Here is a 23,730-nt window from a genome sequence, read left to right on the forward strand (position 1 = left end):
CTCTGAGGCTGGCCTCCTCTCCAGGTAGTGTGGATTTGTATGACGCACCATGTGAACACAACACTGCACAAAACGACTGCACACAGGCTGAGCCAGCTTGTGTAGGTGGTAGATTAAGCATTCTGTATGTAAATAACAAAGTTATGGCAAATACAAAATCCGAGCAACGTGAGGAAAACACATCCATCCTATGTACATCAGAGCAGTAAAGAGTGATAGCGGAGGGTCCACAGCTACACTCAACAGAAGGGTCCTCTGCTATTTTCACTTCACATTTTTATAGTAATGTTCAGAGCTTTTTCTGAGGAGGGGTGAGAGGGTGTCCTGTTTGTATTTTTCCTTGAAATGACTTTGGCTCAGATCCAGGAGGGCACTTCGTGTGCCTCAATGCCGTGGTGACCCAGGCCACAGTTATCAATGGCTAATAACTCGGTAGCACATTCACACAAAGGAAACAACCTGTCTGTCTATGGACTTCTGGCTCGTAAGTGGCATATGAAAGGTAGCAGTAGTGAGTGCCACTCTGCAGTGCTGTCACACGCAGGCAGTGTCCTGGGACTGGCTCTGTCTCTGCTCTGTGCTGTTAAGAGTTTGGTTCTTTTTCAGCCTGCATGAGGGGAGGGATTGAATTCTTTGTTGTAAGGATAAATGTGGCTTGCAACCACTTTGCAACTCTGCCAGACGTGCAGGTGAAACTCTACTTGTTTCTAGCCATGATTAAAGGAAGGAACACAGCCAGAGATAATAGTGAAGGGAAGGACTAAAAGGAGAGCCAAAGCCTGCCTAAATGGCAGGAGGTGGCTACATGTGTTAGCTGGATCATGACCAAGGCAGATGCAGCAAAGCTGAATGGAGATAGTAAAAAAGAAATCCTTCAGACTAGCTTTAACTGTTCAGATTCATCTTGGAAATGCCAAGATAATGAGCCGAATGTGGGCATTGCACAGACCCCGTCAGAGCTCACTGGTGCTTCACCAAGCTTTGTGGCTGGCTTTGATGGTTCAACTGCCTTACAGGAGCTGAATCCACCACTTCCAGCAAACTGGCCTCTGGGCGAGGTGAGCACTTGAAGTAACTGAAAGTAAATAAAAAAGGTCCTGTGTTTCCATGGCCCTCGGTGGCTTCAGAGCAGAGCAGCCATGACTGCTGGGGCATATCTGCCTTCTGCATTTCAATAACGAGAAATCAAACCTGATGCGTTCAGCTGCACAAGTTAGTATGCACTATAGAACAAAGTGACTTAAAGGCGATAAAACTGCTGTTCTAAAACTTCAGGCAGCCCTTTCCCTAAAGTTCTCTGTTTTAGTGAGTAGGGCTCTCATTCTGAGGCCAAAAATATGGCCAGGTGTGATCTGTTTGCTGTCAGCACAGTCGTGTCCCTCAGAGCCTGGAACACAGATCAGGTTTCACACCAGCAATTGGGCTAAGACTTTTTCCCATCAGAGAATACTAGCTGCATCAAACAATTGATGGAATAATTAGAGTATTACCAAAGTGCTGTCAAGTATGAACAACCCAAAAAAAACAGACACTAAACTATAACTCCTATCAATCATTAAAAAACAATAACATTAATTAAAATAAAGATCCGAGGACTTGACATGAGCAGCACAACTGGGGAAACACCCCCAGCAGGTGGGACTTCCACAGTCAGCACCTGACCTGGCAAGGAAGCACAGCACGGTCACCAGCACTCACGCAACCTGGTTAACAGTAGAGGGTGAATTGCACTCAGTCTCCCTGGTCAGGTTATCCCCCTAGGAGGCACCACGTAAATTACAAACATAAAAATACAGCTGCGGAACTGCATAGTGGTCACTGCTGAGTGCTCCCATCGAGCCGGCTGTATCTGTTCACATAGGCACAGGGAGGGTAGCGCTGGGGACAGGCTGGGAGCGGGACGTGCGAGGTCATATGGTCACCGAGGCGGCCGGAGCGTTCATGTTGGTGACGGTCAGGTGCTGGTTGTTGTCGGTGGCGCACTTGGGGAAGTCGTCTGTCTTGCAGAGGATCTTGGAAATGATCTTGCGGAAGGTGTAGCGGAAGTCCCTGATCCTGTAGGCGTAGATGATGGGGTTGATGACCGAGTTGGCATGTGAGAGGATGATGGCCATATACATCACCCACTCTGGCTTGGACTTGGAGAACTCCTCGTTGAAATGAGTGATGCAGTTCAAGATATGCAGGGGCAGCCAACAGAAGGCAAAAAGTCCTACGATGATGGCCAGAGACTTGGCTGCATGGACCTCCTTCTGCAGAGTGGTCCTGGAGTTGCCCATCAGCTCAATTTGATGCAGCTGCTTGCAGGCTACCATGAAGATCTTGATGTAGATTCCCAGCATGATGATGAGCGGAAGCAGCACGCAGCCGAAGAAGTTGAAGTACACCATGTAGCTCATAGTCACCACATTCTCAAAGAGACACGAGATGAAGCAGCCGTGGTGCCCTGCCCCGCTGTCAGCCCCTGTCTCGTTGGTGGAGTTGGGACAACCGCTCATGGCTTTGTTCCAGCCCATCAGCGGGGTCAGCCCGATCACAAAGGACAGGAGCCACAGCACAGCGATGAGTCCTCGCGCCCGCTTGCCAGTCACCAGGCTGTTGTACCTGCAGCATCAGAACCAGGACAGAGCCATTAATTAAAGGAGTGCTCGTGACTTCCCTGCAGTTCAAGTCATTAGCATTTTGGTGGAGGCCTCAAAAGCCCCACGTGTACCCACAGGAACCTCACCTCTGTGATGGCCCCAGGGTACAAAATCTCACCTCTATGCCCACATGAGGGGATCTGGGGAGCTGAGTCACGTACTGCTCCTGAGGGGTGCCCAGCACTGCCTTCAGCTGGAGGTAAGGACTGAGAGTTCTGAACAAGGCTTTGTCATTGTGTGAGCCTAACCCACCAGGAGGGCACAAAGCACTGCAGCCAGCACCTGGCTCCCAGCACAGGCATGCTCCAGCATGCTGCTGGGCTACCTGACCTGCAGGGCTGAGCTGCTGCTGGCTCTCACTTGCACGCTGTACTGGGCAGCTAAAACCTAACCAACATCACCACATGGTCTTACAGCCTCTGTACAACGGGCAGCTTGCTTCAGTTTGGGCTGCTCTTAGGCCTGCAGCAATGCTGGCTGACTGGAGATTGCCACAGTGCAGTAGTGTGATGTCTGTCCCTGTGCTACCTCGTACAGTAACGTGGGAAGTATCCATGTCTCTGGAAACCACGGATCCTATTAGCTTCCCAAACAGGGCGATAGCTGGCTTACGCATGCCAGGCTGCAGCCCACGCAAGTCTGTTGTGGCTGGATAACAAACACCCTGGGAGACTGCTCCGAGCCAGCATCTGCTAATGATGGATTGCTCAGATTTAGAAGCCAGGGGTTGTGTCTCTATTCCGAGACTTGCATCCAGGCATGGAGCAGGGAGCCAGGAACACTGGGCTCTTCTCCCTCCTCCTGCCCTCCCATCAATGTGGACAGCTTCCCCCAGCCACCAGGGCTGCTCCTGTGTGGTTGCATAAAGCTGGATTTCTGAGCAAATGCTTTCCTCAGGTTCTCATGAGTTATAAAAAATTTCAGCCATGGCAGAGGGTCAAGCTGGTGTGGTACTGAGGGGCACAGAGCCATGTGTTGCCCTACACCTCTCCTTATGCCAAATCCTGAGTTAGGAAAGCCAATTGCTCCCCCAAGCCCAGTTGCTCAGAGCAGTGAGAATAGCAGGAAGGGTAGGCGAGTTGGGTGCAATTAGAACAGACAGCAGCATCAAAGCGCTGCTCAGTTCTCTTTTTGGGGATACAAAGAGCTCAGTGAGTGCCAGAAAGACAACATGAGAAACCCATTATTGTCCCGTCCACTGCCAGCTAGCATCCACTGGCTGACATACGTGTCCCCCCTTCCCACACCCTCCTCTCAGTGCTTGTTTACTCTGGCTCCATTACTCTGCTCCTCCTTTCCTAAGAACGCTTGTTCTTATTTTCTTCCGGCCCGTGAGGCAGGGGAGGGTTGGATTCCCACAGACCCACAGCTGTGCATCTGAATCACGCTGCCGTCGCCTCCGTGCGCACGCGGCCATCCCCTGCTGGGAGCCACGGCCGCAGGCAGCAGCCCTGCACGGCTGCACACACACCAATGGAGCTCTCAGGGCAGGTCTGGGTGCCCTGCACCTTCCTCTCCTCATTATCCAGCACTGCTTCAGCTGAGAAGTTATCAGAGGGAGCAGCTGTGAGGCCCAGCCCTTTTTTTTCAAAGCTCCGTGCCTGCTTTCAGGAGCTCAACCTGCTCTGAAACTTGGTTTGATTAGAAGCAAAACCCCAGAAATCTTGGCAAGGTCAGAGCCTCGAGCCACCATAAGCCAACGGCAACAGCAGCAATGGCAATGGCAACTACAAGGCCGAGCTCATCCCCATGCACACACAGCGTGAGCAGGCAGTGGGGAGCCGACACATTTCCACAGCTCTGAATGCACCACTAAATCTCTCCTTTGCTCTTTTAGGCTTAATATTATTAGGCAAGAAACAATTAAAGTAAATTTACTCGCTGAAGTCTGCTCAATTAATGGACAACGAATATTGAATCTCCTCTATGCTTCTGCCAAAAGGCATCAAGTGCTGCTTTAATGTAAATAACAGCGGAATATTTTAAAATGATTTATTGAGATTAAATAACCCAGCAATGCATTAGTTCCCTTCACACAGGCAGGCACAGTCTCTTTCCTGGCCTAATCAGTGTCAGACTGCTAATTACTCAGCTCCCGCCTGCTGCTGCCCATTGCACACTGGAGGAGCACCAGTGCCACCTTATCATTGGTACCTGTTCTCAAATAGTTGTACTGACACCAGAGGTGTGAAAGCCACATGGAGCTATTGAGTGTTTAAATGCTCCTCTTGTGTACAGAACACACTGCTGACATTGCAGCATTACCTTTCTAATCAGGAGGAATTCCTCTAATGACAGAGTGCTGTGGGGCTGCTGCTCCAAGCAGCCCGACAGGGACATCAGTGCCTGCTGCAAAGCAGAGCCAGGAGCATCCCAGCCCCTGTCCTGCCCTTTGGGTCCCTGGTTGGGGCCGTGCCTGCAGTGCTGTGCTGCGTCCTCCCCATCTGCCTGTGTCCAGTGCCGGCTGCAGGGACACAAGCAGCTGGGAGCCACAGAACTCATCCTATGCAGGTGCTCTGATACAAACACGTGGTGATAATTTACATGTTTCTATTTTAAGTGTGAAGAAAAACACACAGACACCTCCATTCACAAGGGTGAGGGCCTTCTAGCTGCCAAGCATTGTGTCCCTGTCATCTACTTGCAGCTGTACTTTGCATCACACTCCCTTTTTTTTTTCAGCACCAGTGCTGTTGTGCTGCTTGAGATCACACACCAAACAGCACACCCTGGCAGGACATTTTAAATGAATCATAAATTGCACTTTAGAGGGAAGAAAGAAAAAAAGAAAAGGAGAAAGCAGTGCTGTCCAACCAGGAAGGAGTTGGCGGCGAGAATGAGAAATCTGATCGGCGTTACAGCATCGGCCGAGGAAGCCGGACATCTGCGCGCGTCCGCATCCAGTGGCAGACAAATCACTTCCTCCTGCATCTGTCCCTATTGTGCACATGGGAAGGCAGCAGCATCCCCCGCTCATGCTCTCGGCCTTCCTGCTGGGTATACGGGGCTGGGGGGCACAGTGAGGGCAGCCAACAGTGAGCGCTGTGCCGACTGTGTGCCCATGGGCGGCAGTTGGCATTGCAGCATCCTTCAGCCCGGCTTCAGCACCCTCCCAGCCATCTTGGGGGTGTTGCTATCAGCCCCTCCATGCCTGGGGATGAGGATTTCTCTCATTCCCAGTCCCCAGGCACGCCTTGTGGTGCAGAAGGGAGATAGGAGCTGCGGCTGTGTCGGTGCAAACTCATGTATAGGGCACTGGTGCAACCCCTCCCACGCATGGGAGCCCTGTGCACGCAGATAGCGGATAAGGGCAAGGTGGTGGGTGGCAGTGAGATCACTTCTTGTGTAGCACAGCAGGCACCAGGGCCCTCAGCAGCGCAGGGTGAGGATGTGGCCATCGCTGTCCCTTGTCCCCTGCAGAACGGGGGTACAGCAGCTCCCCTGCTCCTCAGCACCTGATTGCTTTCCCAGCACCAGACGGTGCTCGCAGGGCACAGCCACACCCCAGGAACACAACACAGGATGTGGGTTATTTGTGGCTCATGGCAGGCCCGAAGTCATCAGTGGGATTACAGGGGGATAATCCGCACTTTGGCGCGTGCAAATTCCCTGAGCCCCGCCGGCCTTCGGCAGGCTCTGGGAGCAGATGGGGACGGCACAGCTGGCAGCACTGACCCTGCATGAAGCTCCGCTGGAGCCTCACATCCCACTGCAGAGTGACTGCCATCAGGGTCAGGGCAGCACAGCCCTGAGAGACAGCACAAAAATTAACACAATATTGGGGTTTTTATAACAGATTGAGCTGACCTGAGCTGAAAGAAGCCCTGGACAATCCCAAGGCTCTGGTTCCTGGCTCAGCCCAGCTCCATGCCCCAAACCACAGCCTGGAAGCAGCTGTGTGCTCCCTGACATCCCTGCTGCCCCCACAGCTGCTCCAGAAGTGCAGAGGTCCTGGGGACAATTCACATCCTGTCGGGATTTTGGTTTTTGCCAGGGAGGGAAATGACCCCTGAGGTGCAGGAAAAATAGAAAAAATTGGGACATATTTTAGGAAATCAGACTGCTCACACCTAAAAATAGCTGCTATTTCCCCCCTGCACTGGGCACACTTCTGGCCTACTGCGTGTTGAGGTTATAAACCAGCAGTAATAGTGCTGGTCACCAATGGGATGGGCAGGGGACTTAGAGGCACTGCAGGGCAGCACTGATGGGCATAGGGACAGCAGGACAAGGGGCAGCCAAAAGCTGTGTGTCCTGGGGAGAAAGGAGCTGGGAAGGGGCTCAGGGCTGTGGCCACACATGCAGGAATGGTGCAGGGGGCTCCTCAGGAAATAGTAAATTTGTGAAACAAACAAATAAAAAATAGAGTTTCAAGGGACAGAAAGAATTCATGACTTTGTGGCCAAATTAAGCAAATGTTTTTAGCCAGACGAGGGAGGGTTCCAAAGAACCGGTATGAGATTCAACAAAACAGTTGTTTTGCTGCACTCTAGGTGGGGGCCCATCAGCTGCTTCCTATGTGCCTCCATTTCAGAAAGCAGCAGCAGAAGGGCCAAGGAGCCCAAATCTGATCTGCACAGTCGGTTGGGACCCTATGTTTCTCTGCCACCCCCAGCCACTGCTGCTTCAGTCAGACTGAAGTAATTTGCCTCTTCTCCCATGGGATTTCTCGGTTCAGCCAAAGAACTGAAAAATCCATTACAAGCTTGGCTGCAACGCACGGCCCTGCCCGCAGCCCTGCCTGGCCTCTGTGGGCTGAAACATCCCTTAAATAATACTGAATTATGCGTCAGGCTCTGTCCTCAGCATCCCCGCACAGGTTACCAGAGGGAATGAGGTGTGCTGAGCTCAGGCGATGCAGGCTGCAGCTGGGCACCAACCTGTGCTGCACAAACACAGCCTTTCAGCACAGTCTCTAAACCTGCTGCTGCTGAGGCACTGCCCTGTTCCCATCCTTGTAATGGGGTTATACTGCTTTCACCCTACCCGGAGGGGCTCTGTGCTGTCAAAGCCCACTCCAAGAGCCTCAGTGCCAACAGATGGATCAGGCGCCAAAGCATTGCCCAGACAGACAGAGTCCTGTGCTGGAGGCTGGGAGCTCAGCAGCCAGAGCCAGAGCTGAGCCCTGCTGCCCCCGTACAGTGCTCCGTATCCTATGGAATTTCCACGCTCTGGTGACACACAGCCACTCAGGATACATGCAATTCCATCACCCAGTTCTATTGTCTGCCCGATGACTAATTACGATTTGCCCCACATGTGGGAGTTCTGTGCTGCAAGGTGCCAGAAGAGGGTGGGTGGGTGGGGTCCTCTAAGTCACTTTAGGATGAATTCATCAGTGGTGCAGAGGAGCTAGAGGTGAGCAGAGCCCAGGGAAGCTGCAGCTGGCGTGGTTCAGCTGAGGTCCCTGTGCCAGAGCTGCCCTGACCATACCAACACTGCTGGCAGTCCCAGTGCTCCTGGGGCTTACGGGGCTGCATCGATGTCTGTTCTGGGGGAGGGACAGTGGAGACAGGAGAGCAGGCTGATAGACTCAGGTCAGTCATGTTACAGACTCTGGGGTTTTGGTGCACTTAGCACTTGTAAAATATATTTCACACTCTTTCCCAGTGCATTGCAATGAATTAGAAGGAAGCCAATTCCTGGCCTTGAAACCACGCTTGGATAAAAACATGAACTGCGTGTTTCTGAAAACCACACAGTGGTTTCTGACCCCCCTGCTGCTGTCCCCTCACAGCACGCTGCAGAGCTGACAGCTCCTGATATTTCCTGGTGTGCACACTCGGAAGGAACAGGCCCATGTGTGAGTACAGAAACGCACTTACAGCACCCAACACTTGCTGCAACAAACTGCACTTTCTATTCATTACATCCCCTCTAAAACCTGGAAAAAGCCTCGTTAGCTCTAGTCCAAGTTAACGACGTGAAGTATGCACAGTATCATAGCAGATCCTAGAGCTCAATTTCAGCCTTGCTGAAGGTATCACGACCCCGGCTGGGAGCAGCCTGCACAGCTGCTCTTATGCTTAATGACCCAGAGAAGCCCAGATACCACAGGAATGGGGGCTGTACGAATACCTCCATAGATGAGCTGGAGCTGTCCCTCACTAACGCACCGCTGTGGAGCCGCTGCCAACCCACCCAAGGCAAATAACTTCCAGAAACCGAGCCCACAATTATATCTCTGAGTAAGAGATGGGACACTGACAACCTGATCCCAGAGCAAGTGACGGCAAATCACTGACACTTCCACTGTCATCACCTTTGGGCGGCAGACCACATGGTATTGTGAGAGAGAGGAAGTTCCCACGAGTCAGGTGGGATGGGGCAGCTGCAAGGTGTGAGGACTCTTACCTCAGGGGGATCTTGATGGCCAGGTACCGGTCGATGGCCACTGCCAGCAGGCTGAAGATGGAGCTTTGGGTCAGCACCAGCACGAAGCAGGCGAAGAAGAGGCAGCTGTGAAAATCCACCTGGAAACCGATGCTGATGGTGATGGCAAAGGGGATTGCCAGCAAACCCACGGCGATATCAGCCACTGCCAGAGACACCAGGAAATAGTTGGTCGCGTTCTTCAAGGTGCTGTTGATGGCCACGGCCCAGCACACCAGGACGTTGCCAGCGATGGACAGCACGGCGATGATGAGCTCCAGCACGATGTAGGTGGTTTTCATAGTGTTCATGGCGAGAACCCAGGGCGAGGAGCTCGAAAGGTTCACAAGCAGAAGGGACTTTCCGCCACAGGTACCGGCAGGCCACGGGGCAGCGGCTCCCGGAGCCCAATTCCCATGTCCGGCCCCACCGATGGGGCCGTGGGGGGCCGCAGGGGCGCGCCGAGCCCCGCGCCTCGGCCCCCCGCTGCCCGCAGCCCCCGTCCCCCGGGGGGCATCCGAGCTTCGCCGGCAGCAATCACCGCCCGCCCTCCACCGCGGGGCCCGGCCGCCGCGGGGCCATCGGGGCCGGTCGGGACGGGATGGATCGGGACGGGAAGGGACGGGACGGTCCCTCCGCTCCGCCCGGGGATGCTCCGCCGCCGCCCGCTCGCCCCGCTCCCTGCGGAAACCGCCGCCGCGGCTATTTCTGCACATGGGGCGAACGGAGCGGGGCGGGGAGTGTGCGGAGCGGCCACGATTGGCCGAGGCGGGCGGGCCCGGGCCGGCACCCCCGCACCTCTCCTCTCCTCTCCGCGCCGCGCCGCTCCGCCCGGCCGCTGCCCCCGCCCGCCCCGCAGGTGCCCCGAGCAGAAAGTTCCCCCCGGCGTTCAGCACCGCGTTTCTCCCGCACCGTATTGCTAAGCGCGTTGGGACACCGCCGTGCGATGTTGCCACACGGAGAAAAATCCCCGCGATGAGCTGGGGAAAAAAAAAAAAAAAAAAGAGAACTATTTCATAAATCATAACAGCACTTCGTCTGCGGACGGTTATCACACAACGTAACGTTCCCTGACGTAAGAAGTGGCAAAACATAACGGTTACCAAAGCTGAGTGTTACTCACAGGGCTGGAGAGGCTGAGTGTGGGGCTACAGAGTGCAGAATGCACCAAAACCTGAGGGAATCGCCAAAGCAAAGGGGCTGCATGCAGCAGTGGGGCTGAAATACAGCACCTATCCAGTAACACCTTTCCATTGCTCTGTATGCTGTGTTTGCCATCAAAACGCAGCCAGAGCTGGGGCTGAGCGAAGAGAATTGCTGGGATCGTTACCTCCTGCCTGTTGGCTGAGTGCTACTGGATGTCACAAAACTACACTGATGTTCGACCTCAGGTCTGGCCATTGCAAACAGAAAGTAAAAGAAACTGCAGTTGCTTTTTTAAAACAAACTCTGGAAGAAAAACCTGTGGGAAGGAAAGCTTTCTGGGGATCCAAAGCTGAAGCAAAAGAAAAACACATGGGAAAAAATACTATTTAAATGCTTATTTTGTGGAGGGAATAGAAATTATCCCATGTGCTTCAGGTCCTCCCCAGCCCTGCCTGGGTCCTGAACCTGCCTGCACCGGTTTGGTTTATTTATTATTTGGGGATAAGCGGAGCTCCGCTCGTGGGGAGGCTGGTATAATCATGTAAACAAAGGTTAACAGTTGTGGAAAAGCACTTTTTACCCCAAAGCAATGGATCTACATCAGGGTTTTTACACGCTGTTCTCCTAGCTCTATACTATGTGCCAACAGAAGCCTGTTGCTGCTTTACAGCACTTCAGTGCAAGGGGAAGGGACTTCTTTGCGTGTCATTAGGGAAGAATCTGCTGTGGTGACCATGGAAGCACTTCTTACAGGCTGATCCCATGGAAATTTTGGTTTACCAAGTCAGATGTGAACAGAGCAGCAATCCATTGCAGACCGTGATGAATGGGCTGTTCCTGACAAGGAGGTCTGCAAGGCAGGTAGCAAAGCACTGTGAACATTGTGGATTTTGCATTATGCTGAGATTCATGGCCCTGCAATGCACAGAAACCTCTGCCAAGGCCTGGTGGTTTCTTTTGGCGTTAACTGATGCAGCTGAACTCACTCCGAACACAACTTTGCTGCAAGCGTGGCCAAAGAGAAGCGTGCTGAGCTCTGCTATACAAATGCAGTTAAACCTGCAGGCAGGAGAGCAGGATGAGCCGCTTCCCAGCCAGAGATATGCAGCTCCCAGCCCGTGCCCTCTGGCCGCATTCTTTGAGCCCTGTTTTAAGAAGTATAGCTCCATAGAATCTACCACCAAACACCACTGGTGCATGCTGGCCTTGTAAAGCAACCAGCTGAGCAGGCACTGTGAAACTCATTCCTGTGGCTGTGAGGATGATGGTCCTTAGATGAAAATGTGTGCAGTGTGTGTTTGTATATAGGAGTCCGTAAGCAATCCTTATGGGTTCCTTCCAACTCAGGATACTCTGTGATTCTAAGGCAGCCCACAGGCTACAGAATCTGTTCAAGAGCTGGAGCACATTAAGAGCAGAGCACTGTTTGGCACAAAGATGCCACTGAGTGTCAAGTAAATCATCACCACCATTACTTTCCTGGATTTATTCAACTCCAGGGACTTGCTGCTCAGTGCTCCCATAGGAAGCAACACCAGCGGTGAGCTGCTCCTTTCAAGTGCCAGCACAACTCGAGCTCCTTTGTTCAGAGGGAAGCAGCTTTAAACACGTGCCGAGTGTGATACAGTGGGAGACAACCCCAGCAGCCTGCTGGGCTACGGCTTGGCAGAGGCTTGCAGCTCGTACGTGCCGTTCCTCTGTCGCTGTGCTCCCAGGGGAGCAGAGCCGCCATGCTGGAGGCAGCTTCCTGCGGCCGCTGTGATCTTTTGTGCAAGGCTCAGGTTGAGGGCTGCCCTGGCTGTCTCTGTTTTGACACCTTCAGGGCTCTCAGCCCTGCCACGTGGCTTAGTGAGCCCTCGGGCCTGTAGACAGCACCACACCTGCTGCCTGAGCAGTCCCTGGATGGCAGCACACAGCCTCTTGTTCCTTGCTGAGCATGCAAGTTTGATGACCAAGGAGGCCCAGTAGTTCTTTCTCCCTCCAGCCTTCAGCACAGACCTCCAAACACACACGCACCTCCTGGGGAGAAATGTTCCTAATCTCTTTGAACTGCTTGCATTGGCCAGGGAGAATGACCAGTGACAGATCCGTGGAGATGCGGTACCTATGGACACGGTCTAGAGGGCAAAATTGGTGTTAGGCAGATGCTTGGACTAGATGGTCCTAGAGGTCGTTTTGAACCTTAATGGTTCTGTGAGGCTGTGTCTGACTGCTTGCCATCAGCCCGGGAGAACTGGCACAGCCTTCTGAATTGAGGCCCCACTGCTTCTCAAGTCTCCACTGGCACTTCTGAACTGCTCTGCAGGACAAGACACAGCTTGTCCCGATCTTGGCTCCAAGGAAGGATTCCCAAGGCATAACATAACCTGCAAACCACGCAGCTGGTGCAAAAGTCCTCTTCAAAGTGGTGCTTCCACTGGCAGTGTGAGCTGCATGCTGCCTGCACGAGCTGGGTGAAGGAAACACCATTTCTGAGGGCAATATGGTGTGCAGCAGGTGAAGCATCGCTCTGCCCCGAATATTCATCTCTGCACTGACTATTAGCATGCCAAAGATCCAGATGAGCTCTGAAGTTATGGAGGTGCATGGTGCAAGGTGAGGTTTGCCCTGTATGGCTGTGGGTGTTTTTCCTGAAGAGAAGGGAAAGTGTAAAGCAAATAGAGCAAATCTCCAGAGAAAACTATTTCCATGCTGGAGACCTCAGTAAGTCTGCAAAGCGCTTGAGAGATGAAACAAAAAGTTATGGCAAGATTGTAAACTGCAGATCAACAACCCTAGGTTTTCCAAGATCTGGGGTCACTGCCAGATAATAAATGTAAATTATTCTGGAATGTAAAACCAGTGCCTAAATTACCTGCATCCTGCAACAATGCAGGTGTGTGAGTTCTTTATAAATGGTGAGTTGTATCTTACACTTTTCATTAGAAAACAAAAAAGTGACCACAAAACTGAAAAATAAAAATAAACTATTAAGAGCAGAGAAGTTAAAAAGGCAGGATTTTGGCTGAGCAGAGGGCCAGGCAGTGAGGACAGCATTTTAAAGAATGTTTTAATTTATCTCTGTTTGATTTTACTTATTAAGCACCTTGTATGATGCAAAGCCAAGCACCCTTCTCAGCAGTAGTCCTAAGTGAAAGCTGCAGCTTCTCCAGAAGTGCATGAAGCCACACAGGGCTGGCAGGGTGCGGGTTGCCTCACTTGTGCTGAGGGTACAGCAACTTCCCCAGAGAAAACTGTAGGAAGTGTCGTTTTGTTTCCAGGCCAACACCAGCAGTGGAAAGCCCAGGCTGAAGCAGGACAGGCAGTGATGCCGTTTGCAATTCAAACAACTCGAGATTGCCTCATTCACAGCCAGCGCTTCCTGGGCAAAGCCTTCACAGCTTCTTGCCCCTAACAACACAGCCGTGCTAAATGTCTGCTCCAGGAGTGTAACTCAGAAGTTTGCTCTCCATCAACACTTCACAGGAACAATAAGGAGAAGTGATTCTGCTCCTTGCCAAACTCTGACAGGGCACGGAAATTCGCTCTCACACCACAGATCAAAGCTGTTCGGCTTTATGCAAAAATGGGACATTTGAGTTCCAACTGAACAGACTGAGGAGACTTGAATTAATGCAACACAGCCATCCTGAATAGAGAAGCCCGTTATGTTCCAAGTCCCATGAGACCTTAGAGCCATCCTTTGCCTCTAATTCCCATTCTCCTTTCACAGACAGACCCATGCAGCCTCTAATGAGTAAAAAGGTGCCTTAGTTGTGACACAGTGAAACCTGCAGGATACACACCAAAAATCAGGTCAGGCAATGTGAAGGAAGTACCACAGCCTTCCTGTCTCACTGTCTCAACACAGCAAACAGTGAATTTGTGCTCAAAACCCGTTTGATTCCAAGTATCTTTACCACAGCCCCTGTTGTGCTCCTCCATTACAAAAAGAATTTCTTGGGATGTGCCCAGCAAGGGAAGGTCCTGCCCTTGGAGGGATGGCAACACACTGAATGCCACCTTCCTTCAGAGTCTGGGCACCAGTATACAGAAACCTCACTTCCTTTGGATCCTGTTTGTCCGCTTGCAAAAGCAAGACATAAACCTGCTGCTAAACACCTTCAGAACACAGTAACTTAATGTCCATTACGCATGACTTTTCAGACCCTCATTTAATTGCTCAGAAAGCACTGTCTTAATCCCAGGTGAAGGGGAGAACCTGGAACATGGATCAGCGTGTTATTTATTACTGGTATTATGAGTCCCTTTGCAAAGCTTCAAAATGAACTCTTCCATCCCTGAATGGCTCTCCAGGGTCTCAGCAGTACAACTACTCTCAAGGGCTAAGCCATGCACATGATATTATTGCTGTGCTATTCAGACATACTGGGTTGTGGGAACCAAACACCAGTAGCTGCATTACAAATAGGAATAGTCTGTGTGCACTGCTTTCACCGTTACTGCCCTCCAGGGAAGGAAATTATAAGTAGAAATTCAAATTTCTGCAGGTTCCTTCAAAGGGGGTTGTGCAGCAGTATCCCTAAAGAGAGCCATCCCCAGGAGGTGGGTTCCACTCCCTGCAGCTCATACCAGCAATTGTCCTTTTCCAGTCACAGTGGCATTACAGCAGGTTCCTCTGTGCTGGGCTGTTTGCTACAGAGCAGGTTTGGAAAAACACCTGCTATCATTTTAATTCTCCAGTCTTGTTAGTTTCTCTTTAACCAGCTTAAACTCATGATGTGCAGGTAAGGATAAAACCTCGGTCATTGCTATGTACTCAAGAGGGGACAGAAGTTCATATTCTACATGTGTGAATAATGTTTACCCACACTGGCATTTTACAGCTTTCATTTTCTTCCTGCTATGCTCAATAAAAAACACTGATTGCCCCCATAATCCTAATGCCATCTTTTCTGATTTGCTTCAGAGCCCTGCTATACACAGCTTGTGCCAGTACTATTTCAGCATCAAATAATGCAAAACTTCACCTGTGAGAATCCAGCCACCTGGTTCTGACCCTTGCAGACTCTCCATCTGGGAGACTCACTTCTCATACCGTTAGTATTGCTTCTCTGCCATCTATTATGGTCCATGACTCTCGAGCCTGTTCAGCTCCTTAACTAATGCTCACTTGCATCTCCTGTTCAAGCATCACTACATCTGTTGTAGCCTAAAAAGAGGACACACAGAGTAATTATTTTACATCCACTGGTGGCCGGGCAGCCCAAGACAACGTGGTGTGACACTTGCCTGTCTCTGAAAGCTGTTCACTATGTGATTCAATAAGAAACTGCTTCCTCTACATTGCACCTCACTTCTTTTTTCCTTTCTTTTGAGCTACTTTTCAGGAATTGTAAGAGAACCAGGATCTGAGATTCTGTCCATTTAGTTAGCAGAAGCCTGGGAATATTGGGCAGAATTAGCATTATTAATGACTAAAGGGAGACATGAAAGGGTTGGCTCAGAGGTGGGGGCGACTGAAAAACATAATAAGCTTTTCCCGAAACCAAGAGTTTCCTTTTCATCACATCTTGGGGAACCACAAGTGAGTTCCCATAGGTTCAAACCATGTTTGTGATTAGCACACCTGCCTCAGTTCCCAGGGAGGGTCTGTAACCATTTTGGGAATGCAAACCAAGACTCCCAGGGCTCATACTGGGCTTCAAGCTTTACTGCACCGACTGTGTTTTCTTCAGCTTCAAATATAGATCAGGTCATGGCACTCTGCTTTTATCTGCCTCTGCCAGGGCTCCAGCTGGATATGAACCTCCAAGTGCTGGAATCTATGTTTGGAGCAGGTCTGTGAGCTCTCAGAGAGGTTCACGACATGGGCACTGAGCTGATACAAACAAATAAAAACCTCTCCATCTCAGATAGATGAATGTGCACCAGGCAGGAAAGGAATTTTTCTTTCCAGTCCAATCTATGCTCCCTAAGCATTAGGAAACACCTGGCAGTGAAACCAAACTTAGCAGCAAAGCAGCCCTAAATCCTCTCATTTCGCTCATCTACAACCAGCCACAAACAATCCTGGGAAAATATTGGCCTGAACTCTCATTTCCAGTCTCTTGCTGAACCACTTGCAAACATATCAGCATGGATTACTCACAGACATTTTCCACAGAGAATCCAGCTTTTTCCAACAAATAAATCGAAGCAACTGGAGTATACTGTGAAAAGAGCTGAGGCTGCAGAGCCTGCAAGCATCTCACAGCTTCCTTCAGTAACAGAAATACCAAGTCTGGCAGCAGGTACAGCACCAACTGATCCTACGTAGGACCTGTTTTCTGAAAGAGAACAAGGGAATTTGAAGACATTAATACTTGCAGATAATACACAACTGAATATAGTAAATTCTGATTAAAAAAAAGAACAATCTTACAGCCTGTAGAACTTGATGGAAAGACTATTGATTTTTGCAGGATTCTCAGTGTATAGTTACCATGGCAAAGGCAGTGGCATCAGTTTAGTCGAGATACTGAAGTCGAGTGTCTCCATTTCAACATTTATATCTTTTTATGAGTGCTTGTTTGGCTTAAGCTTTGAGACAATCTGTGATAGCATGACTTTGTGTTTTGTAGCAATTACAGTTCAAGCAAGGAATATGGTGACAGATTTTAAAGAGCCAGCAAATAGACATAGTTTGTTTGATCACTTGCTCATAAACAAAGCAAACATGATCTAAAGCAGCTGCAATAGCATGTACCTTGCTAGCCATTGGTATCTCCATACTGTACAAAGAATGGGTCAACCCTGACAACAAGCTATCAAGGGATTCATATTGTTTTACAAACAGAGAATGGAACTGAGATTTTGGTAGGTGCAATTTTTGCTCACCAGTATGTGAGACAGACAAGCAGATTTCACATCCCTGAGGTGAAACATAGCAAAATCAGTCTGACCTGATTATTAATTAGTCATATTACAATACTGCATGTTGACTCCAGATTGTGGTTAGAGGTTAAATGAACTTCTAGCAAAAACAGTCATTGCCCTAAAGAATTAATGGCTGAAAAATGAGGACAGACAAAAGGATAAAATAGATTGATGATGGATTGGAACTTTAGATAGACAGACATGAACTGCTTTAATCCAAGATCATCCAACTGATGAATGCAGAGTGCTGCTCTTTGTGCGTAACACATTCCTGATGATGGTGAGATCTCCAGAGGGTAAGACAAGGCTGGTTCTGAGAAGTTCTTTGCAGAAGACCACAGAGATGCAAATACCAAATCTAGTGCTTTCTAAGTGAGCTATTGCAAGATTTCTAAATAAAGTGGCAGCCTGAAAAAACTGGAAACTCTACATTGCCATTTCACTTGGTCATGCTATGTCCAGGAGGTAAAGCTGTCTGAATCAGAGAAATCATCAAAACAACACTGCTTTCCCTGTGACATTGCCACAAGGAGGGACCAACCCTGTGTTTAAAACCCATGGCTGAAATGTGATATTGAGGTGGGGAAAAGCAAAGAGGTTTGGATTATGCAAATGAGAAACTTTCTCACAAGCTTTCATCTACACAGCCAGACACAGCTACTCACTGCTGCTCCTCAGCATCACGTGTAACAGCACCAGGTGGAGTTGCTCTTTGTAAGCTGTAACTCATTTTGCCACCTTACTGGTGACTTGTTATACTTTATGCTTATTCCAGTCATGCGTCCTTGGTATTCAGTTTTTGACTGCTTCCTCCTAAATCCTCTAAGTCATTTAAGCTCTCCTCATGCAGAAACATACCGGCAGCTCCTGTGTTCCTTCCCTTCCTTTGCATTAGGATGGTTTCTTACTGTGTCTTCAATACAGTCTGTTTCAGAATCTGACACTCCTTTATCCCCAAGACAATCTTCTGAAAGGCATCCAAATGCATCTACTTAAAAAATGGAAATTGATGTATTTATGAAATGAAGCTTCTGATCAAATTTTCTCTGCTACCAGTGAAGGAGAAACAATGAACCATGAGGATGTTTTAAAGCCTCTCCTGGGAGCCCTGCTTCCCAGCAGTCTGCAGATGAATCAGATTTGTATGTAGATATTTGAAACATTGCAAAAACATCAGAAACAGAGAAAGATTTATTAGAAATATTACATTTTTTTTTTGCATCATACATTTCAATAATGTTAATCTTTAAATATTAGCATGTCCGAATCTGGCAATGCCTTGTATATACATTCTAATGTGCTCTTTGTATAAATTAGATCACGATGTAACATCTGTATCCAATAGAGAAAGCTAAAAGTACTTGACTGTTAGAGATGATTATGCCACATGAGAAACTCAAGTCTGGACCAATAATCAATAAAAATATTGTGTCCAGCACTACCCAATGGAACTTGGCACACGTGCAAGTTAAAAATGTAGAGATCATCAGTTGTGAAAAATGTTAATTGTAGTTAAGTTATAAACTTGTTCCTACACAGCATTTGTGGGTGAGGCTAAATGGCACTGGAGTTGATAAAAAACAACGGAGTCTAGCATAGTAGAAGTTATTGCTGGGTTTAAAAACATGTCTTAATGCTCAGTGCCCTGAGTCTTCTTAGGCAAAAGCCCTCTTCTGACAGGAAAATGCATAATCTCATCCCATACGGACTCTGCATGTCATCAGATAGACAAGGTGCAGCTTTGCAAACAGCTGGACCTGTCAGATACTTGCAGATGGAAGCCATAAGCAAAGAAAGATGAGGGAGGTGCAAACAACCTACAGCCAGATGAGCCAATGCACTCTTACTGTCATTGCCAAGGAAGTGAGAGTTAAGGCAGCGAAGCCAAAAGCTGGACTTTGAAGAGCTCTGGGTCAGGAATCAAATAGGGCAGAACCAGTCCTTCTGTCAGCATGCACCTATTTGGTTTGGACAGAAAACTCACAAATACTGGTTGCACACACAGAACAAGAAAAATCATACAGAAAGCCTGAAAAAAAAAAGAAAAAAAAAGAAACCTGCCAAAACTCAAGCAGCAGAATGTGTCTCACTGAATGGAAACTGGAGAACCTGCTTAAGTCAAAAATGAGTCTGCTTAATGTGGCTGCCTTACTGCAGCACAAGAAAAACAGTGAATCTTTGGCTCTCGGACATTCCCATGAATATCACAGTCACAGGAAGGAAAACCTGGCCAATGCAGTGAGCTCTGGGTTCTCTTCCCTCTTCATCTTCCGAGGACCATCCCAGGCTGCGCTCTTAGGAGAAATGTCACTCCAGATGGCAGTCAGTCAGGACTCTCAAGCTGAAATCCTACAGACATCCACATCCTTTGCTGTCCATACAGGCACAGGTATTAATTTTCCATCTTGTTCCCTCTCCTCACATACTGGACTTTCACTCCAGGCAGTTTCATTGCATACTTTCAGAAACAGTTCATCAGCCCTTCTAGAAAACCTTCTTAGAAAGCTGACTCTTGGCTCTCTTCTCAGCTCCCCTGTACCTTCCCAAATCATGATATACTCTGTACCTTCTATAAATCACCACAAATTCTGGAAGTCAGATCACTTTCTACACATTTAATTCCCTTTCCTCTAGCAGCTGTAGTGAAACAATCACACAACACAATATCCCTCCTTGAACCCCACTGAAATCCCCATCCTAAACATTTTTCTCACATGCTCAACCAAGATCAGCTTTATGATTTCTTGGAGTCTGACAGGCTACCCCAGGACACAAATAAATGCAGCTATGTTCTACAGCTACTGTACATTTAAGGAGCACATGCTAAAGCAATTCCACCTGCCTGCATCAGGGAAAAAGTCTATTACTCCTAAGAGGCAAAGTCAAAAAGGATTTTGGTAGCCTAAGCAAGCTGTTGCTGATACCATCCATATCACAGCACCGTGTGTTCCAATTTAGCAAGAATATTCCTATACAGTGTAGCTTACCTTAATAAGTCCTGTAACATTAATGGCAGCTGGAACTTTAATTTTTCAAATTCCAATTGGAGATGCCTTAAAAGAACTCACAGACACTACGTATTTTCTGAACACCACGCTGCCCTGCAGCACCTTATATGGGACAAACGTAAATTTATATTCAAACTTTTAGGCAGCCTCAAAAAGCAATAGCCTTTTCTGAAGATCTAGGTCAGATGTGGTGCAATGTTCCAAAGGAAAAAACAACCAAGCACAACAATGTAGCAGCTTAAACGAGCCCATAAAACCCAATTGTTCATCTCAGAAAATAACTCGGAAGAGCAGCTCAATCTCCAATTGTCATCACTTCGAAATGAGATGCTTTGCAGGTTTGAAGGCTGGAAAGTAACACAGAGCAAACGGTAAAACTGATACCTTGTTCTCTACAGACAACTCCTTGTTCCAACTCCCAAGTAAGGGAACGTGCTCTCATGAATATACCATTAGAACTGCATAGAATTCGAGTTTGGACCGAGCTGTTTTGGGAGGAATGAGAAAATGGGCTGCAAAGAGACAGAAACAGTGCTTTATAAAATTGAGTTAAAAACTGAAAGCCATCAGATCAAGCAGCAGAATGCTTTGTAAAGCTAGTGAGTCTTGGGGAAACAGATTAGAATAAGTGTCAAAACAGTGCTTGAAGCAAATGGAGCTGACATATTAGATAACATATGTATGTAGCTTACATCTGGGCAGCCACACAGAACACATGCACTTCCAGTGATCAGAGGGTTAAGACGATCTTTCTTTTCTGGATCATGTGGAGCCCTCTGACTTCAGAATGTTTTCCAGACTCTGGGAATGAAAACAGTTTTTGTCATCTCTCCAAGTGCCTGATCCAAAGCCCACTGAGGAATATGGAATTTTCTGTGTTGACTTCACTATGCTTTGAACTACAGGCTGTTGGTGAGTTGGGATCTCTGCCAACGGATACCTCAAGGGAAAAGAGCCTGCTGCATCCAGAAGGCAAAGGAGTTGTGCAGCGTGGCTCCCTTCCTAAACAAAATCTGCTTAGCAACTATTTTTCTCTTCCATCTTACCATATGACAGGAAACTTATATTTGAGAACATTTAGAGCAATGCATCCCCTGCTCTCTAGGGATGTCAGAGAGCATGCTGAAAATTACTGCAGACTTAATTTAATCTAGAAAGCACTCTCTTGCAAGGAAGGAACTCTGCCCAAGCATTTACAATCACTTTCTCACAGCATAGCACGACACCAGAGAGTTCAAGGGCACTCCAAGTGTGGGCCACTTTTTATCACATGGACACTCAAAAGATTAGAACCAGATTTTCCTGAGGGTGATGGATTAGAGTAAGCGTCAAATTGGAACTCAGAGCAAGTGCTGCTTTCCTCCTCCTGTGAAACAGGCATATTCTGTATTCTTCCAGCTTCCTTTCTGTTCAGGGCACTCACTGACCTTAGCTGCTGTCATCTATCCCCTAAATCTTGCTTTTGCTGTGAGAAAACCAAAGTTTGAAATAGCTTGTTTACTAATTAAAAAAAAAAAAAGAGACAAATAAACAAACACAATTAAGTACTATGGGGAAGGCAGAGGCTGAGATCAGGCACCTGCAGTACCCCAGAAAAATTATGTTTCTTCAGTGAAATCATCTATTTCCATTTCACAAGCTCTTTTCAAGAGCTAAGAGCAGCAAGCGTACACTATTAACTTTTGTAAGAGAAAAATGATCCCTAACTGCCTATGATTAACATTCATGAAGCATCAGGTCTGGGTCACAGGGTTAAACACGCTAACTAAACAACTCCTTTCTTGCAGCACCATAATCTAAAGTGGCCAGCAGCCTGAGATCCTGTACAGCACATTCTCTAAGACCTGCTCCTAGAACAAACTAAGCAGCCTTTATTGAGTTTGATCCTTTCACCATTGGAGATGACATAAAATTTAGCTTCATGGGGTGAAATAAGAGAAACAGTAAATCAAACGGCATACTTCAGACATCTTGTTGATGGTATTACTAGCTGAAAGGCTCTTTTCTGGCACCTTAAAGATATCCAAGAAACCAAGAGGGGAACGCAGTAACATTCTGCAATTTGCAGAGTAAAACTGGAACTTCTATTGTTACCAATACATTACTGTGCCCTCTAACAGGGTAATGTAACTTCTAAACATTTAACAGTGCCCTGTGGACTACATTTCATCTCAAAGGGCATAAACTGTCTCAAGATTTATGCTTCTACATAGAATTCACTTATTTGTGCTGATTATAAAAGATCAGTGCAGAAAAGAGAAGTTGCTCTACTCAGTTCACAAAACCACGAACTACTGAGATGCCATTATACTGCTTAGAGAGTCACCACCTGATTACTGGCACCTCGTAAACTAAAGCTAGTAACTTGCATCTGCAATATTCCTATGCTAACAGTGCCTGTATAGACAGCTGTGAAACAAGGCTCCATCTTCCTTTAACAGTCAAGCTATAGTAATGAAACTGTTGTAATAAAGCTGTTTTTCTCTGAAATGACATCTGTTTGATCTGAAATGGAGTTCCAGCAAGTAACAGTATCTTTCAGAGTTCTCTCACCAACTGGTGGTGGAACAGAGCATGGTTTCCAAGTTACAAATGATGGTGTTGTTATCCTACTGGATAAGCTATGGCAAAAAAAAACTAGCAGACTGACTGGGTCAGATGTGTGAGAATAACTCAGGTTAAAGTTTGACACACATGCATTTGTCATGGCATCTCATAAAATACACAGAGGGAAGAAAACAAAACATATTTGGGATGAGTTAAATATATTTGGGCAAGAAGAGCATTTTTGTGAGATTTTGTATTAGAATTAATCTCCCAGCTTCCTTTGAGTACCAGCGTAGTCCACACTGATTTAAAACTTCATTTTGTGGCAGGTCTCCTGTCGGTAGAGATTGGTTTGTGGAAAACATTGTATAGCACAAGGAATCCTCTTCAGAAACAAAACTGCAGATGAATTTGGTGTGAATATATGGACATGGTTATTTATTTGGTTTTATCCCAGATGTAATCAAAACTATGGAAGAGCTTTCTTTCAAACTAAGAGCATAGGTTGGTTGTGGAAGAGGAGCAAGGGGATTTTTAAAGTGATCGAGTGCATCTGTGGCATTCTTTGTTCTCTTCCCCACTTGTGTCCACCTCTTGCTTTGCATCTCAGGTCTCAAAGTACTTGTAAATCTGGGCGACGTACTGCATCACACTCTGCCAGTCTGGCCGGTCTGTGTACATCATCTCACTGAGTTCCTGCATAGGACATATTGTCAAAATTTAGTCAAGCACCTCCACTGGGAGCATCCCTGGGTCCTCTGAGTAGCTCTTGTTACTGAACACTACTGCTTCCATTCCAGAGCATGTTAAGGCCACATAACTGTATAAAAGTCCATGGGAACAATCTACTGGCTGACTGCAATTGTACAACTCCAGCCAAAGAACAAACTATTTAAACACTGTACATCCTGAAAAGGTCTCTTCCATCTGTAATCAAAGAGTAATTCTCTATGTAATTTCATTTTATTTAAATTACTGCTTCTTTTCATGTCCCTGGTTCTGTAATTTAGCTTATGAACCCATAATATTTCCTCCTTCGTATTAATCTTACCTTTCTTGCCATTAAATTGTTGATTTAAGCAAAGGCTTTTTAAACAGTTTAACAAGAAAATTATCCTTCTGTTTCTTAGAACTCTAAAACAAAAGGAAAGAAAACG

General features: G+C 47.8%; 2 protein-coding genes across 5 annotated transcripts in view; both read right to left on the reverse strand.

Moving 5' to 3' along the window:
• Window positions 1-64: 64 nt before the first annotated feature.
• On the reverse strand, window positions 65-9,909 carry ADORA2B (adenosine A2b receptor). Its single transcript, XM_048967233.1, has 2 exons — window positions 8,997-9,909; window positions 65-2,604 (listed from the first exon to the last, which is right to left on the reverse strand). Exons 1-2 carry the CDS (start codon window positions 9,728-9,730, stop codon window positions 1,911-1,913), a joined length of 1,428 nt encoding a protein of 475 aa, XP_048823190.1. The 5' UTR covers window positions 9,731-9,909; the 3' UTR covers window positions 65-1,910.
• An 8,282-nt stretch (window positions 9,910-18,191) lies between these two features.
• Window positions 18,192-23,730, reverse strand: part of SPECC1 (sperm antigen with calponin homology and coiled-coil domains 1) — an 82,370-nt gene continuing 76,831 nt past the window's right edge. For all 4 annotated transcript variants that reach the window (XM_048967211.1, XM_048967212.1, XM_048967214.1 and 1 more), the window contains one exon: window positions 18,192-23,269. In XM_048967211.1, coding sequence (XP_048823168.1) covers window positions 23,180-23,269 — 90 coding nt within the window. In that variant the 3' untranslated portion in view covers window positions 18,192-23,179. The remainder of the gene's footprint in view (window positions 23,270-23,730) is intronic.

Source organism: Lagopus muta, chromosome 20 (genome assembly GCF_023343835.1).
Source record: "Lagopus muta isolate bLagMut1 chromosome 20, bLagMut1 primary, whole genome shotgun sequence".
Classification (NCBI taxonomy): domain Eukaryota; kingdom Metazoa; phylum Chordata; class Aves; order Galliformes; family Phasianidae; genus Lagopus; species Lagopus muta.